Here is a 14406-nt window from a genome sequence, read left to right as displayed (position 1 = left end):
CCGCAGCATGTCAATTCTTTGTGCGGATTCCGCAGCGGTTTACATCTGCTCCTCAATAGGAATCTACAGGTGTAAAACCGCAAGTGGAATCCGCCAAAAAAAAAAAAAAAAACGCGGGTAATCCGCAGTGCGGTGTACCTGCGGATTTTGCAAAAACAGTGCGGAAAAATCCGCACACCATTCCGTAACGTGTTCACATAGCTGTAGGTCTTCTAACGGGGATAAGAGTTCCAGCTTCTGCCGATCAGCACGAGTCCTAGTGGTAGGACCTCCACCCATCATAAGTTGGCACCTATCCTGTGGTTAGCACCTGAGCATGCTCAGATAACACCTCATCCCAGCACGTTCACTCATCACTAGTGATAACTTTTTTTTCACCAGACACCTTTAAACAATGCTCCTGGGCCTGAAGGTGTACTTATTTCTGAACATTGGAACAAAGATCAAAACAAATATAAGAAAATACCAAGGCCGAGAAGGGCAATAGCCCTGCTCCCTGAGTAAATGCATATATGCAGCCAGATATAATAAATAGTGTCAAAGAGAAAAAAAAAAAAAACTCCAAGTAAATGTGGCGCTAAGCACCTACGGATTTTTTGAATTCATCCACTTCAAGTGAAAAATGTTAAAAAATTCATTTATTTTCTCAAAATAAAATATATTTGTAAATTTTTTTAAAAAACAGTACAACGCGTTTCGGCTGCTATTTTTACAGTGCAGCCTTCATCAGGTAGTAAAAAAACAAAAAGAACAAACAATACAATAAGCACTATAAATTTTGAGAAAATAAATGAATTTTTTAACATTTTTCACTTGAAGTGGATGAATTCAAAAAATCCGTAGGTGCTTAGCGCCACATTTACTTGGAGTTTTTTTTTTTTCTCTTTGAAATTGCCACCTATGTGGATCTGAAGCAGGATCAACACATAGTTCTCCAAAGTGAGCTGCACACCTTATTGGATTATACAACATACGAAGAAGAGTTGCCTAAAGAATTGATTCCTTGAGAATCTCAACGTGCATTTCTTACCGATAGAAGGTGAGCATAACTACAAATAAAAGAAATGTTTTTAACTTGTTGGTAAAAACGTATTACGCTCAGAGGAAGCGCCGCACTTGTCTCTTTTTTTTTTTTTTTTTTTTTCCCCTCTTTCCCTAAACCAGGGTATTTCTAAAGATAATAAATAGTGTACTACTCCCAAAATATATTAAATACTAGAGAACACGGAGTACAATAAACACCAACGGAATGAAAAGATAAAACAATCATTTTATTAATACACTTAAAATTATCAACAATAACAGCCAAATCAAAAGGCAGAACACAAAAGAGAGGATGAATACAAGGAACCTGCTAGCACAGCAGGAGATAAGGACCAATAGTGCAAATATAGAAGGGTAAATAGAGCAAATCCTAAAAAGAGGGTATAGGGGGATGTTAAGATCCTAGTGGATAGACAATATAGGTTCTACACATAGATTCCTGTAAACACTGCCAAAAAGGGCAAATCCCCACTACCCCTACATGCCCCAATAGAATGCTATCACTCACCCATAGTGAACAATATCAGTAACGTCCTCCTGCTGCGACCCTATTATTTCTGAATATTTCCTGCTTAATAATTAGGATCAAGTTATCCAGGATGCTTACTTTAATACCAAAGCTTAGAAACTTTCAAAGCTGATTGAATTCAGACATTTATTGTCATAGTAAGAACGCAAGTTCCATCAGGTCTAAGATCTATCTAATAATGCACGCAATTTATTTATGTACCTCTGGTGACAGATCCACCTTAATATTAGCAGCGTTCACGAGCTGCAGCTCTTCGCAGTAGGACTATCCTGTACGCACGGTAACTTCTGCTCCTTACAATTTCTGCAGGGTTTCCTGTCATTTGCCATTTTTGGTTTGGATAAACACTTGATTATCCTTCCATGCAAGAAAAGGTATGTTTAATGTGTCTCATGTCTCTGCTTTTTTTTCTTTGTTTTTTTTCAATACAAAACACTGCTGTCAAATACTTTTGCAGACGTCTGATCATCATTTTGGACCGGGATAATAAAGCCACACAGTACTGAAGTATTCAGTAATTTATCTGCATGGATAGATCGAAAGTAACCCATACTAAACCGTATAGGACCCCCACTATAAGGGAACGGTGGGGCTTCCTGCCTATTGTCCCAGTAGGTTCATTGTACACAGTTATCTTCCTGGCGCCCTCTAGTGGTGGCTGCAGACAGTCGCCTCCTTATATTTTGCTGTAATGTATTCAGTGGCGTGTTTCAGCCACCATGAGTCTGAGAGTTAGGGGTCGGACTGACACCGAAAATGGTGGGGCGCGTGCAGTTTTTATTTTTTAAAGTTTAGTGAGCCAGTACTGTGTTGGGGAAACAGTGGAGGTAACATATTGTGAGGGGGGGCTGTGAGTGCATCATACTGTGGTGAGGGGGTCCTGTCAGGGCTTGATACTGTGTTGAGGGGGTCCTGTGAGGGCTTGATACTGTGTTGAGGGGGTCCTGTGAGGGCTTGATACTGTGTTGAGGGGGTCCTGTGGGGGCATCATACTGTGTTGAGGCCTTGAGGGCGGGCACTGTGGGGACATCATGCTTTGAGGTGAATCCTACTATGTTAAGGCTTTGAGGGGGTCATTGTGGGGGTATCCTACAGTGTTGAGGGGCCCTATGGGGGCATCATGTTAAGTTGAGGGGAATCCTAATGTGTTGAGGCCTTGAGGAGGGGCACTGGAGGCATATTGTAAAGGGGGCACAATGGGGGATCATGCTGTGTTGAGGCACTGAAGGTTTACTGTGAGGAGTCACTGTGGGGGCATCATACTGTGAGGTGGAATCTTACGGTGTTGAGGGGCCACTGGAGGCATATTGTAAAGGGGCATCATGCTGTGTTGAGGAGCAATTTTCTTTGGGGGTGAATTCCCTGTGGGTATAATACTATGTGGGAGCATCCTACAGAGAGGGGTCATCTTTGGTGGCATCATATTGTGTGGGTGGGCACCATGGGGACTTCAGTGTAGTGAGGTATCACTCTATGGGGGTCTTGGAGGGTGTATTGTAGTGCACTATTTCTGTGTGCATACTTTAATATATATCCTTCTACTTTAAAGTTGGGACTTGTGCTCTCGTGTGATGGCGCCTATGCACTGTGACCGCCACATTACTGTATATATGTTCAGTGTAGTACTCGCTATTTATAAAGAGTGCGATTGATCGTCCATCTTGCCCTTCCAGATTGCAGGGTCTTCCATTTCACTGCACTGATCAATCAGATTCCCAAACACGAATAGATGGTTAAACTCTCCATCTACCACGTGTGACTGACGCTGCGTCCTACATCATCCGGGGCTGTAGGAGATTTGTAGGGCTGACTTCCATGTCCCCAATAGATATTGCATCCGTGCTGCGCTCTGCATTATTTTTATACGTTTTTCAGACTTCAGTTCCTCTGGAAGGGAAGAGAGTCAAATGTGATGGCCGAGGAGAACCGGCTTCCCGAGGAAATCCGAATGACCTGCCACCAGTTTGTACATTACCACAAAGACCTGTGCGTCAGGAAAGTTGTCCGGGAGAGAAGGTATCACCGGATTGCACTAGAGAACATGTTGTGGTGGTTTAGGAAACTTTTCTGGGTACACTTTAGCTTTACAGGGGATTTGTAATATTGTTTAATGCAAAACTCAAATGACAACTGCAAGAAGAAGTGAAAAGTCCCAGAAAACCCAGACTGGTGTAATCTGGATCCCATAATGGGAGGCTCTGGGAGCCATGTCAGGCCATGTTATCGCCACTTATTTCCCCCTGTGGGTTCTCCTGTACACGTCTACATGTGTCGGTGTCGTGCTTTGTAGTGAGCTGTATGTCTTCGTATAGCAATTCAGGCACATCAGTCGTACGCACACTGCATGATTTGCACATACAAGTAATGCCTGCAAACATGATGCAGGATCAATCGGATATTTTGTACTGGGGACATGTCCATTCTATGAGGGGGATCCATAAGGGCTGATTTGCTTTGGCTTTCAGTCGATGGATATGATTCCTTATTCATTCGGTCAGATTTACTTTTTAAAACATGGCATTGTAGGTATTACCGTCTTAAAGGGAACCTCAGAAAATACTTACCTGCAGGTAAATAACATTCGAACGCTACCCAGCCAAATTATTGAAAGTGCAGCTACTGGAGAAAATAAAGTGCTTTCATCCCAGGAGCCGCTGGCTTTCAGTCATAGAGCGGCTACGGGCATCGCACATTGTGAACGGCAGCTGTAATCACGCCCAGGTACGTTGGGAGCCGGCTCAGCGCATCAGTGCACAGACAGCTGTCAATTGTAGTCCTGGGGTGTTCTTACAGCTCACAGTATAGTGGGCAGTGCCCATAGCTGATCCATTCTCGCCCCATGACTGAAAGCCGGCGGCTCATGGAAGGATAGGAGTTGATTTTCTCCCAGTAGCCAAGCTTTCAGTACAGCAGCGGGAAAGCATTGAACCACTATTTACCTGCAGATTAACCCTATATCTGCAGGTAAATGGCGTTTTCCGAGCTGATGGGTTCCCTTTAAAGAGTTTGTTCACTACAGCATAACCCCTTCTAACAGTTCCACTGTGCATCACACATTATCTTCTGGACTGGCATAGTTTATCTGATGTCCGCATTGTTTCCCCGGTGGTCTTGTGCCATAAGCGTTGACGTTGTCAGAACGGTGTCGGTCTGCAAGGTAAATATTCAGGGTTTTTTTTATTTTATTTTATGGACAGTGGAGTTAATAAGGCCACGTTCATATTGCATTTTAGCCCACAGTCAGCGGGCTTCTGTCTGAACCCCTGGAAAACAATGGATGTTTGCACTGACGGGGCCGATGATGATGATGATGATGCAGACGGGGTCTCTTTGTGCTCGGTTAGATGTCATCTTCTGCTGTATCCACCTATTTGAAGCGGACACCAAATCGTGGTTGACTTTGTTTTGGAGCCCAACTGAAATGGGCAGATAGGGCCAAAAAGGATCCAAAAAATGCGTTAAACCGCACCCTCCACCCATACGGCCTTCATAGGCTTAGTGGCGCACGTCACTGCCAGGGGGTCAGCCCAGCTACAAAGTCCAATCCATAACAAAAAAGAAGACAGCGCCACACCGGTCAGTGAAAAAAGACTTACAGATTTAATCTGCCATCTGCGGCGACGTTTCGGTACAATGACCTTTATCAATCCTTGATAAAGGTCATTGTACCGAAACGTCGCCGCAGATGGCAGATTAAATCTGTAAGTCTTTTTTCACTGACCGGTGTGGCGCTGTCTTCTTTTTTGTTATGGATAGGGCCAAAAAGGATGTCTGACCGAGCACAAAGTGACCCCGTCTGCATGATCACAGCATTGGCCTCGGCGGCGTAAGCAACCGAATCCCTTTTTCTCTATCCCCATGATGGCACCACGGAGAGAGGGGTCCGCCCCCAGGGACAGGAAACCTACAGATGAAAAAGGGCGTACCACTCTCCCACATCAGTTGGTTTCCTGTCCCTGACGGGGAACCTACAGCACGTACCTGAAGGATTCTTCGTGGGATTCCAGGGAGCTGGCCGGTCGGTTCCTGACAGGGGGCGCCCTGTCTCGGCTGGTTACAGCGGGTTTTCTCCCCCCTTTTATTCCGACCCTGAAGCACCACCGCTGGGGTCGGCGGGCCCTATGGGTGAGTGTGGCAGGGGGAGGCAGTGAAGAGGTTCCAGCCTGCCTTCCCCGGGGGGAAAAAAAAAAAGGGGGAGGAAGGAGGCAGGTGACGGCGGTCACCGATTCAGCCTCTGTACCGCTAGTCGGTACATGGAGGTAGCGGTGGCTACCTTTCCATGGCGGGCGCAGGAGCGCTAGAGCAGAAAGCGCCCCACAGCACCGCCGATCACCGCCGCCCAAACCGGAAGTGCGGGGGCAGGCGGAACGAGAGAACGCGCGCACAGGCGTCCCCAATAATATCTTCCCTATAGGACGCCTGTGCCGCGAACCGGAAGTGACGCGCGCGCCTGCGCAGATGGTCGCTTCTGCCGGCGGCAGATTCAAAAGCAGCGTTCCCTAAGGAGTAAGCGTGGAAATCCCCTCTTTGCTAAAAAATTACAGAGTGGAGCCACTATAAGTGGTAGAGAGGAGCAAGAGGCACAGGAGTGTGCACAACTGTCACCTGAGCAATTACAGGTGCAGCGGCACCCGCGCTCACAGCATCAGCGGAAGGGAAATGCTTCGTCCCAGCAGCGCAGCAGCAGTGGTCGCTCAGGGTCACAACGCAGCCAAGTCTCTGGGAAATCTACACGACCGGCGACGAATCCAGTGGATGTAGTCCCGAGGCCAGAGACGGTATCTCTCATTCACAAGGGGTGAGTGATCTACGTGAAAGTAATAATGTAATACGAGATTACTTTTTCTTCTAGGGAAGGAAGTGTACAACTAAATCAAAGCACAAAGTTTGTGCGATATGTTCGGAAGAACTACCTTCCTCCTGGGAAAAAAAGCTATGCGGATCTTGCATAGAAAAAACCATTCAGGAGGAGTCCCCGGCGTTCGCATCAGACCTGAAAACATTAATAAAAAATCAGGTGGAGAGTGCCCTCAAAGGCATTAAAATTCCGAGGGAAAAAAGTAGATCAGGTCATAAGTCTCCTGAACCCAGCATAAACGAATCAGAAAGTGAAACCTCTGACTCTAACGATTCATCAACATCCGAGACCTCTTCACTATCGTCAGAAGGGGACGCAGTTGCTTCCCCATCGAAGAGACAGACGCACTGGTAAAGGCCATTAGAACAACCATGGGTCTGGTAGATGAACGTCCTAAAAGAACAGCACAGGATATAATGTTCAGCGGATTAGAACAGAAGAAAAGAAGGGTATTCCCGATAAATGAGAAGATTCATTCTTTAATCAAGAAAGAATGGAAAAAACCGGATAAAAAAAGTTCTCTTGACTCCCAAGAGAAAATACCCGTTCGACGACCCAGCCTGTTCATCCTGGAGCAAGGCACCCAAACTGGATGTGGCCATAGCAAAGGCCTCCCAAAAATTTGCCCTGCCCTTCGAGGACATGGGCACTCTAAAAGAGCCGATGGACAAAAAAGCAGACACTTTCTTAAAACACTCATGGGAAGCAGCAGGAGGTGGTCTAAAGCCAGCCATCGCAGCCACTTGCACGGCCCGTGCTCTAATGGTATGGCTCGAACACTTGGATTCCCAGCTAAAGGGAAAAGTCTCAAGAGACACAATACAAAAGTCAGTGTCCATGATGAAAGGGGCAGCAGCTTTTTTGGCGGACGCTTCGGTGGACTCAGTGAGATTAGCAGCCAGGTCAGCCTCTTTTTCCAACGCAGCAAGACGTGCCCTGTGGCTAAAGTGCTGGCCGGGGGACTTGCAAACGAAGACCAAGTTATGCTCAATACCTTGCGAAGGGGAATTTCTGTTTGGATCAACATTAGATGACATCCTCGACAAAGCGGGGGATAAAAAGAAATCTTTACCCGGATTCCCTAACCAGTCATATAGACGTTCCTTTCGGAACAGAAAGTTTATGCGGAGAAGACCCCCAAAAGGAAATAAGGATGGATGGGAAGACAGAAGAAATAAAAACAGGGGCTTCTTGTTCAACAAACCCCCCCCCTCCTGATAATAAAAAATCCCAATGAAGGTATTCCCCGGGTCGGAGGGAGACTAGCCGAGTTTCTTCCAGCCTGGGAAAGAATTTCAAACTGCCCCTGGATCTTAGGCATTATACGAGAAGGCCTCAAATTCAAATTTCGTGTCCCTCCTGGCAACTTCTTCATGATAACGCCTCAAAAACAATCACACGAACAGTCAGCTCTCCAGAAGGAAATTCTGAACTTAGTCCAGAAAGGGGTATTGCAAGAAGTCCCATACCAGGAAAGAGGCACAGGTTTCTATTCTCCCCTCTTCCTCCGCAAGAAGCCGGACGGATCATACAGAACGATCATCAATCTAAAAAAATTAAACAGTTTCCTAGAGATACAACATTTCAAAATGGAGACAATAAAATCTTGCGTAAGAATACTCTTTCCCTTGTGTTTCATGACTGTTCTAGATTTACGAGACGCATATTACCATGTGCCCATCCACAGAGATTATCAAAAATATCTCAGACTGGCAGTGAATATCCAGGGGGAGGTAAAACACTTCCAATTCCGGGCTCTCCCCTTCGGGATAGCTGTTGCTCCTCGGGTATTCACGAAAATAATGTCAGAAGTAATGGCCCACATACGGGAGCAGAACATCCTAATAGTTCCCTATCTGGACGACCTCCTTGTAGTAGGGAACTCATTCCAACATTGCGAACAACAGTTGAATCAGGTCATGACTTCACTGTCGAGTCTAGGGTGGCTGCTAAACATAGCCAAGTCCAAGATGGTGCCATCCCAGGTACAGGAGTACTTAGGGATAGTCCTAGACTCGATCACCCAGAAATGCTATCTTCCTCAGGAGAAGATTCAGAAAATGACACAGGCAGTGTTGCAGCTGACGGTATCCCCAGTCACTACCCTGAGGAAAGCAATGTCCCTGTTGGGCTCCATGACTGCCTGTATCCCGGCCGTACAGTGGGCACAATGTAATTCCCGGGATCTACAATGGGAGACTTTAGATTCAGGCATATCTCTGCACGGGAATTTAGACGAGCAGTTAAGTATATCACCAAACACGATACACTCCCTAGCATGGTGGGCGGACCCAGGGAATCTAACCAAAGGGGTTCCTTGGGCTCTACCGACAGAAAAAATTCTAAGGACAGATGCAAGCCCCTGGGGTTGGGGAGCACACATAGACGATCAAGTGGCACAGGGGAATTGGAACAGAAGTCAAGAGCTAGACTCTTCCAACATGAAAGAACTGTTAGCGGTAAAGCTGGCCCTAACACATTTTCTATATCTCCTTCACGTGCATCATGTAAAAGTCTTCTCGGACAACCAAGTAGTGGTCGCATATCTAAACCACCAAGGGGGCACCAGGTGTCGAGCACTGATGGAGGTAACCCAATCCATCTTCCACATAGCGGAACACAGTCTAAAGTCCTTGACAGCTCTCCACTTAAAGGGCTCAGAAAACCAGACTGCAGACTTCCTGAGCAGAACATGCTTAAAGCAGGGAGAGTGGGAGCTAAATCAGTTGGTCTTCGATCAAATCGTGAATCTCTGGGGTCTACCAGAAATAGACCTATTCGCGAACAGTCAAAACCGCAAAGTAAAAACATTCTGCTCAATCGATCCCCGGGGGAACCCTGTAGCTCTAGACGCGCTAACAATTCCTTGGAACTATCATCTCGCCTATGCGTTCCCTCCAATGTCGCTCATCCCCTTAGTGTTGAGGAAAATTTGGGAGGAGAGAGCTACAGTGATAGTAATAGCGCCATTTTGGCCCCGCAGAATATGGTTTTCTTGGCTAAGAAACATGTCCATATCGAGTCCTTGGGTTCTACCAGACTCTCCAAAACTTCTGTCCCAGGGTCCAGTATTTCACCCCAATGTAAAAAATTTACACATGACAGCATGGCTTTTGAAAGGAGGTTGCTGAGGGATAAAGGGTTCTCTCCCAACTTGGTGTCCACTCTATTACAGAGTAGAAAACCCGTAACCACTAGAATATATGGGAAAGTGTGGAAAAAGTTTATGTCGGTATCAGGGGCAGACCCGTCCGGGGAGATCCCAATAGGGAAAATACTTGAGTTCTTACAGAAAGGTCTGGAAAGAGGGTTAGCTGCAAGCACTCTAAAGGTCCAGGTGGCAGCCTTAGGAGCACTGTATAATTATGACTTGGCCAAAAATCGATGGGTCATGCGTTTCGTTAAAGCCTCATCTAGATCCAGACCCATTCCCCTCCACAACTCTCCTCCATGGGATCTAAACCTTGTATTAAACGCTCTAACCAAACCTCCCTTTGAGCCCCTGACAGAAGTTCCTTTAAAGATCTTATCCCTAAAAACCACACTCCTAGTGGCCCTAACCTCGGCTCGTCGTGTCAGCGATATACAAGCGTTATCCTCATGTCCACCCTTTATTCAGATACTTGATGACAAAGTCATTCTTAAAACTGACCCGGCTTACCTCCCTAAAATATCGTCACAGTTTCATAGAACGCAAGAAATCTCTTTGCCCCCCTTTTGTCCCAACCCTAAAAATGAGGGGGAAAAAACACTGCATACCCTAGACGTAAAAAGATGCCTGATCCAATATCTGTCAGCCACTAGGGAGTGCAGGAAGGATAGGGCTTTGTTTGTCTGCTTCCAGGGTCCACGGAAGGGACAAAAAGCATCGAAAGCCACGTTAGCGAGATGGATAAGAGACGCCATCGCCCTATCCTACTCATCCTGCGGGACAGCCATCCCAGAGAATATAAAGGCTCATTCGACCAGAGCAGTGGCATCATCCTGGGCGGAGAGAGCTGGCGCTTCGATACAACAGATATGTAGAGCGGCCACTTGGTCTTCCCAGTCTACATTTTTCAAGCATTACCGCTTAGACTTGACCTCCTCTGATCCTACCTTTGGGCGAAGGGTTCTAGAGGCAGTGGTCCCTCCCTAAGAGCTATCTATTCAAATCTCTCCGTGGTGCCATCATGGGGATAGAGAAAATGGTAGTTACCTGCCGATAACGGTATTTCTCTGATCCCATGATGGCACCCGTATATTCCCTCCCTTTTAACACACAGGTGTGCACTTGGTAATGTACCAGTAATTAGTTTTAGTCACGGTGCCTCTGTTAAGTTAATTTGGTTAAGTTTAATTTGTACAAATATTGAGTTGCAGCTGAAGTTCTGTATAAGGCTCTGTAATCCAACTGATGTGGGAGAGAGGTACGCCCTTTTTCATCTGTAGGTTTCCTGTCCCTGGGGGCGGACCCCTCTCTCCGTGGTGCCATCATGGGATCAGAGAAATACCGTTATCGGCAGGTAACTACCATTTTCCAGATCTTCAGACAAAAGCTCCGACGGTACAACTACGTAGCCTAAAGTGCAATGTGAACATGGCCTACGGGATTGTCCTGTAGTGGATAATCTTTATAACCCTGCCTTCTAAATTGCCAACCAACACTTTCAGAAATGTATAACTTAGTGATTGATTTACTTCCAAGTAATCAGTCCGAAGTAGATGTCTACATTCACCATTTATCGGAAAAGGGTACATCTATATATTTTTTCCATTGATCTCTAGCTGGAAATCGGTAATACTGGATTTTCTGCTACAATAATTAATTTGATCCATGGTGGACAGGGAGGACTATAAGCCGTCAGCTTTGTTTGCCATGTCTTCATATTCTCACCTGTATGTTGCGTTCTGTGTGCACAGGGGGCGCCCTCTTGTGGATGTACATATATGCTGCACACATTTTGCTGCTGTGTTTTGACCATGAATGTGTCTCCATCTGTCTCGCATTCACGCTTGCTTCATTCATCCCTTTTTTTTTTTCCTCTCTGTCCCATTGTAACAATGCATGATTTCATTTGTATTGTCCTTTAGAAGAGCGTTGTGTCCCGTTTGTCCTCACAGTCACGTGAGCCCAGAGTGCACGGCTCTGCGGAGTATTAAAGAAGCGACCCTGCCTCCAATAATGGGATCCATAATGCCATTTACATATCACAGGCCCTTGTCTGTCTGTACAACTGGAAGGGAAGATGATATCTACTTAAGGCCACAAGATCGAGAAGTGTTTAAAGCTTCTGCCTTTAGCAGTGGAAATCTAATAAAGTAGACTTTATAAATATATATTACAGAGGATGAGTAACTTTTCCATACAGAGACTGGTATGATGCATTAACCTTTCTACCTAGTATGGGGCCAGGATGGATCTTTTGCAGGTTTTTCACGTAGTGCACAGGTAAATTAAAGACAAGAATTAGTAATAAAGGGCATGATATATTTCATGTGGGGGGGCGCAATATAATGGCCATAATCCCAATGTCGCCAGACAAGATCCCCTCTTCTTTAACTTCATCCTAGACTACACTCACACATCTGTTATTCTCACCCGTGAGACTTGCAGCCGCGGGGGCTCAAACATATAATTTGAGCACTCTGAAGTCACTCGGTTAGCACCCGAGCATGCTCAGATAACACCTTATCAGAGCATGTTCGCTCATCACTAATTGACACCTGTTCTGTGTTTTGGTCGCTCCTGGTTTTGGCATACAGATATCAATGTGTGAATAAAGCCTTAAACTCTGTGCATATCTTCTTCTCATCCGTTTGTGGCAGATCAGGCTTGGCCATTCAAGTCTAGGGGCATCCTGCAAAAATTAATAAAAATCGTAAAACATCCAATTTTTTTTTCCTCCATTGTCACTTAGCAATGGATTAGTCAAAAACCTCCGAAAGATTACCTACTTCAATTTCTTACTGTTATAAAAAAAAAAAAACAGCTGCAAAATGGATGACAGATGGAAGACAAACTGAAACAGATGTGTGACTGTATCCTGAGATGTTTAAAGAATTAAAAAAAAGCGTTCTCTGGTCTAGCCAGATGTCTATTTTATCAGACTTTATTGTAATCTTCCCCCAAATGTTACTGCTCCCTGGCTTACAGAGCATCCACGTGGTCTGCGTATTACGGTAACCCCTTGTTCCCCTTTATTTGGGGGTTATGGGGCGCAGACCAAGACTGAGGCTCTCTGCAGACCCTGGGATGGTAGTGGAGATAAGATCCTGAGAACAGGAGCTCTCCTTCAGCTTTGGCAAGAGGAGGTTGCCCATCCCTGACCCCTTACTGTGCCCTTCTGGCCGGGACGGATGAGAATAGGTTTGGTCAGACCTCTCTCGTTTTGGAAAGGGTTTGAAATAAACCACATTTGTGCACTGTTTTGTATAGCATTCTACATTTTTTTAATTTGTTTTTGACTTTTAGGGGAAGGGGGAATTGTAATACTGAATTGTGGGACGGAGCACCCTTGGGGTACATTTTATTCTGCAATGTGGCATGATCAGAGAATTTATTTAAAAAAAAAACAAACCTCTAGTTTATAAAATTACTCTAAGATTAATCTAGATTGTCCATAGCCATCATGTCTCCCACCAGGAATTGTGTGTCGTTTCCAGTGTGTGGTCTGTACAGGGGTGGTGATATAATAAGGCCACACTTGTGCCCCTCTCCACCGGCCTGTGATCTTCTCTAACCCTGTGATGAACGCTCCTAACACGCCTATATCATGCTGTCCTGTTTCCTCCCTGTTTTTCTTTACCTGCTGATAAATCCCCAGCGCTGGTACAAGACTTACAGAACTTGTGGGTGAATCCTTCCTTTGACATACAGGTGTGGTCCCAGGACGTCCGGAGGAGTCTTCTTGGGCTCAGATTTGGTGAGCTGGCTTGTTGAGGTTGGACTGGCATCGGACCGCGGCGAAGCCGTAAAATACGGAGAGAGACTGCTGAAAGGAGGCGTCATCCAACATATCACAGATGAGTTTGAGTTTCGGGATGAAAACCTTTACTACCGCATGCTGAGGACAAAACGCGTTCCTGCCTACCGCAGATGAATCCCTCACCCGTCGCATCGCCCCCTTCCTTGCATCTATAAAGCCATATGTGAAATGCGGTGGATTCTCAGAGCTGCCTATGCAATAACCGCAGAGTCCTGGGGGGCTAGGGGTATGCCTAGTGGGCTTCAGCACCACGAGGAGAAGAATCTCATTACCTTGGGTTACGTTTTCACCAACGTGCAATGACAAGCTACTCTTTACTGTGTTGCTACTGATTATTCTGTGCCATATATGCAGCAGGTGCCGTCTACTAGAGATTTCATGGCCTCCATTCCCCCGATCCAGGAGACGACCTGCAGGTTATATGCACAGACACTACATGTTACTAGAACTTATGTTTCTTCATCCCATAAGTTACAGAACGTGTTACACTAATTCTCGTATCGCTAACATGGCCGCCCCATGTGGTCGGCACATTCTCCATCTTGGATTCCCCTCCTATTAAACTAATTGTAGCAGGGAACGTGCAATGGGAAAGCTCGTTTGGGCTCATGCATTAGTATACTTTTTTTTTTTTTCTTCTTCTTCCACGGATAGCATTCATACCGACAATAGAGAATGGGATGATTCACATGTCCGCGTTTTTCCCCGGACCCAGTGGTTGGTGAAAAATCTGAGACGTGCGTGCACAGACTGGCAATGCAAGTCTATGGATCTGTGAAAAAAATCTGAACCCATAGACTTTCATATAGGAAAGGAATTGAGATTTTATTTTATTTTTTTTCACCATACTTTTTTGCAGCCGTGGAAATGGTGAAAATGCCATAAAGATCTCATACCTAACACATGCATCTGCCCCCAGAAATCTGTCACCTCAATCCATCTAGAGCCCTGCGAGATTTCAGTGCGAGTACTGCCTGAAGAAGAAGAAGAAATAAGAGGCAGTTTGG

At 45.7% G+C, this 14406-nt stretch overlaps 1 protein-coding gene across 3 annotated transcripts in view; it reads left to right on the top strand.

Moving 5' to 3' along the window:
- The window catches only part of GPR155 (G protein-coupled receptor 155), a 49385-nt gene extending 35190 nt beyond the window's left edge, over nt 1–14195 (top strand). Inside the window, exons 14-16 of one of the 3 annotated variants that reach the window (XM_069733175.1) lie at nt 1883–1947; nt 3449–3589; nt 13291–14195. In XM_069733175.1, the coding sequence (XP_069589276.1) occupies nt 1883–1947; nt 3449–3589; nt 13291–13513 (429 nt within the window). In that variant the 3' untranslated portion in view covers nt 13514–14195. Of the gene's footprint in view, nt 1–1882; nt 1948–3448; nt 3590–11504; nt 11751–13237 lie in introns of those variants that run through there. The other 2 variants (XM_069733176.1, XM_069733174.1) reach the window with 2 other exon arrangements.
- Nucleotides 14196–14406: the final 211 nt, after the last annotated feature.

This window comes from Ranitomeya imitator, chromosome 7 (genome assembly GCF_032444005.1).
Source record: "Ranitomeya imitator isolate aRanImi1 chromosome 7, aRanImi1.pri, whole genome shotgun sequence".
NCBI classification, from domain to species: Eukaryota; Metazoa; Chordata; class Amphibia; order Anura; family Dendrobatidae; genus Ranitomeya; species Ranitomeya imitator.
This window is presented reverse-complemented; position numbering and strand designations above follow the sequence as displayed.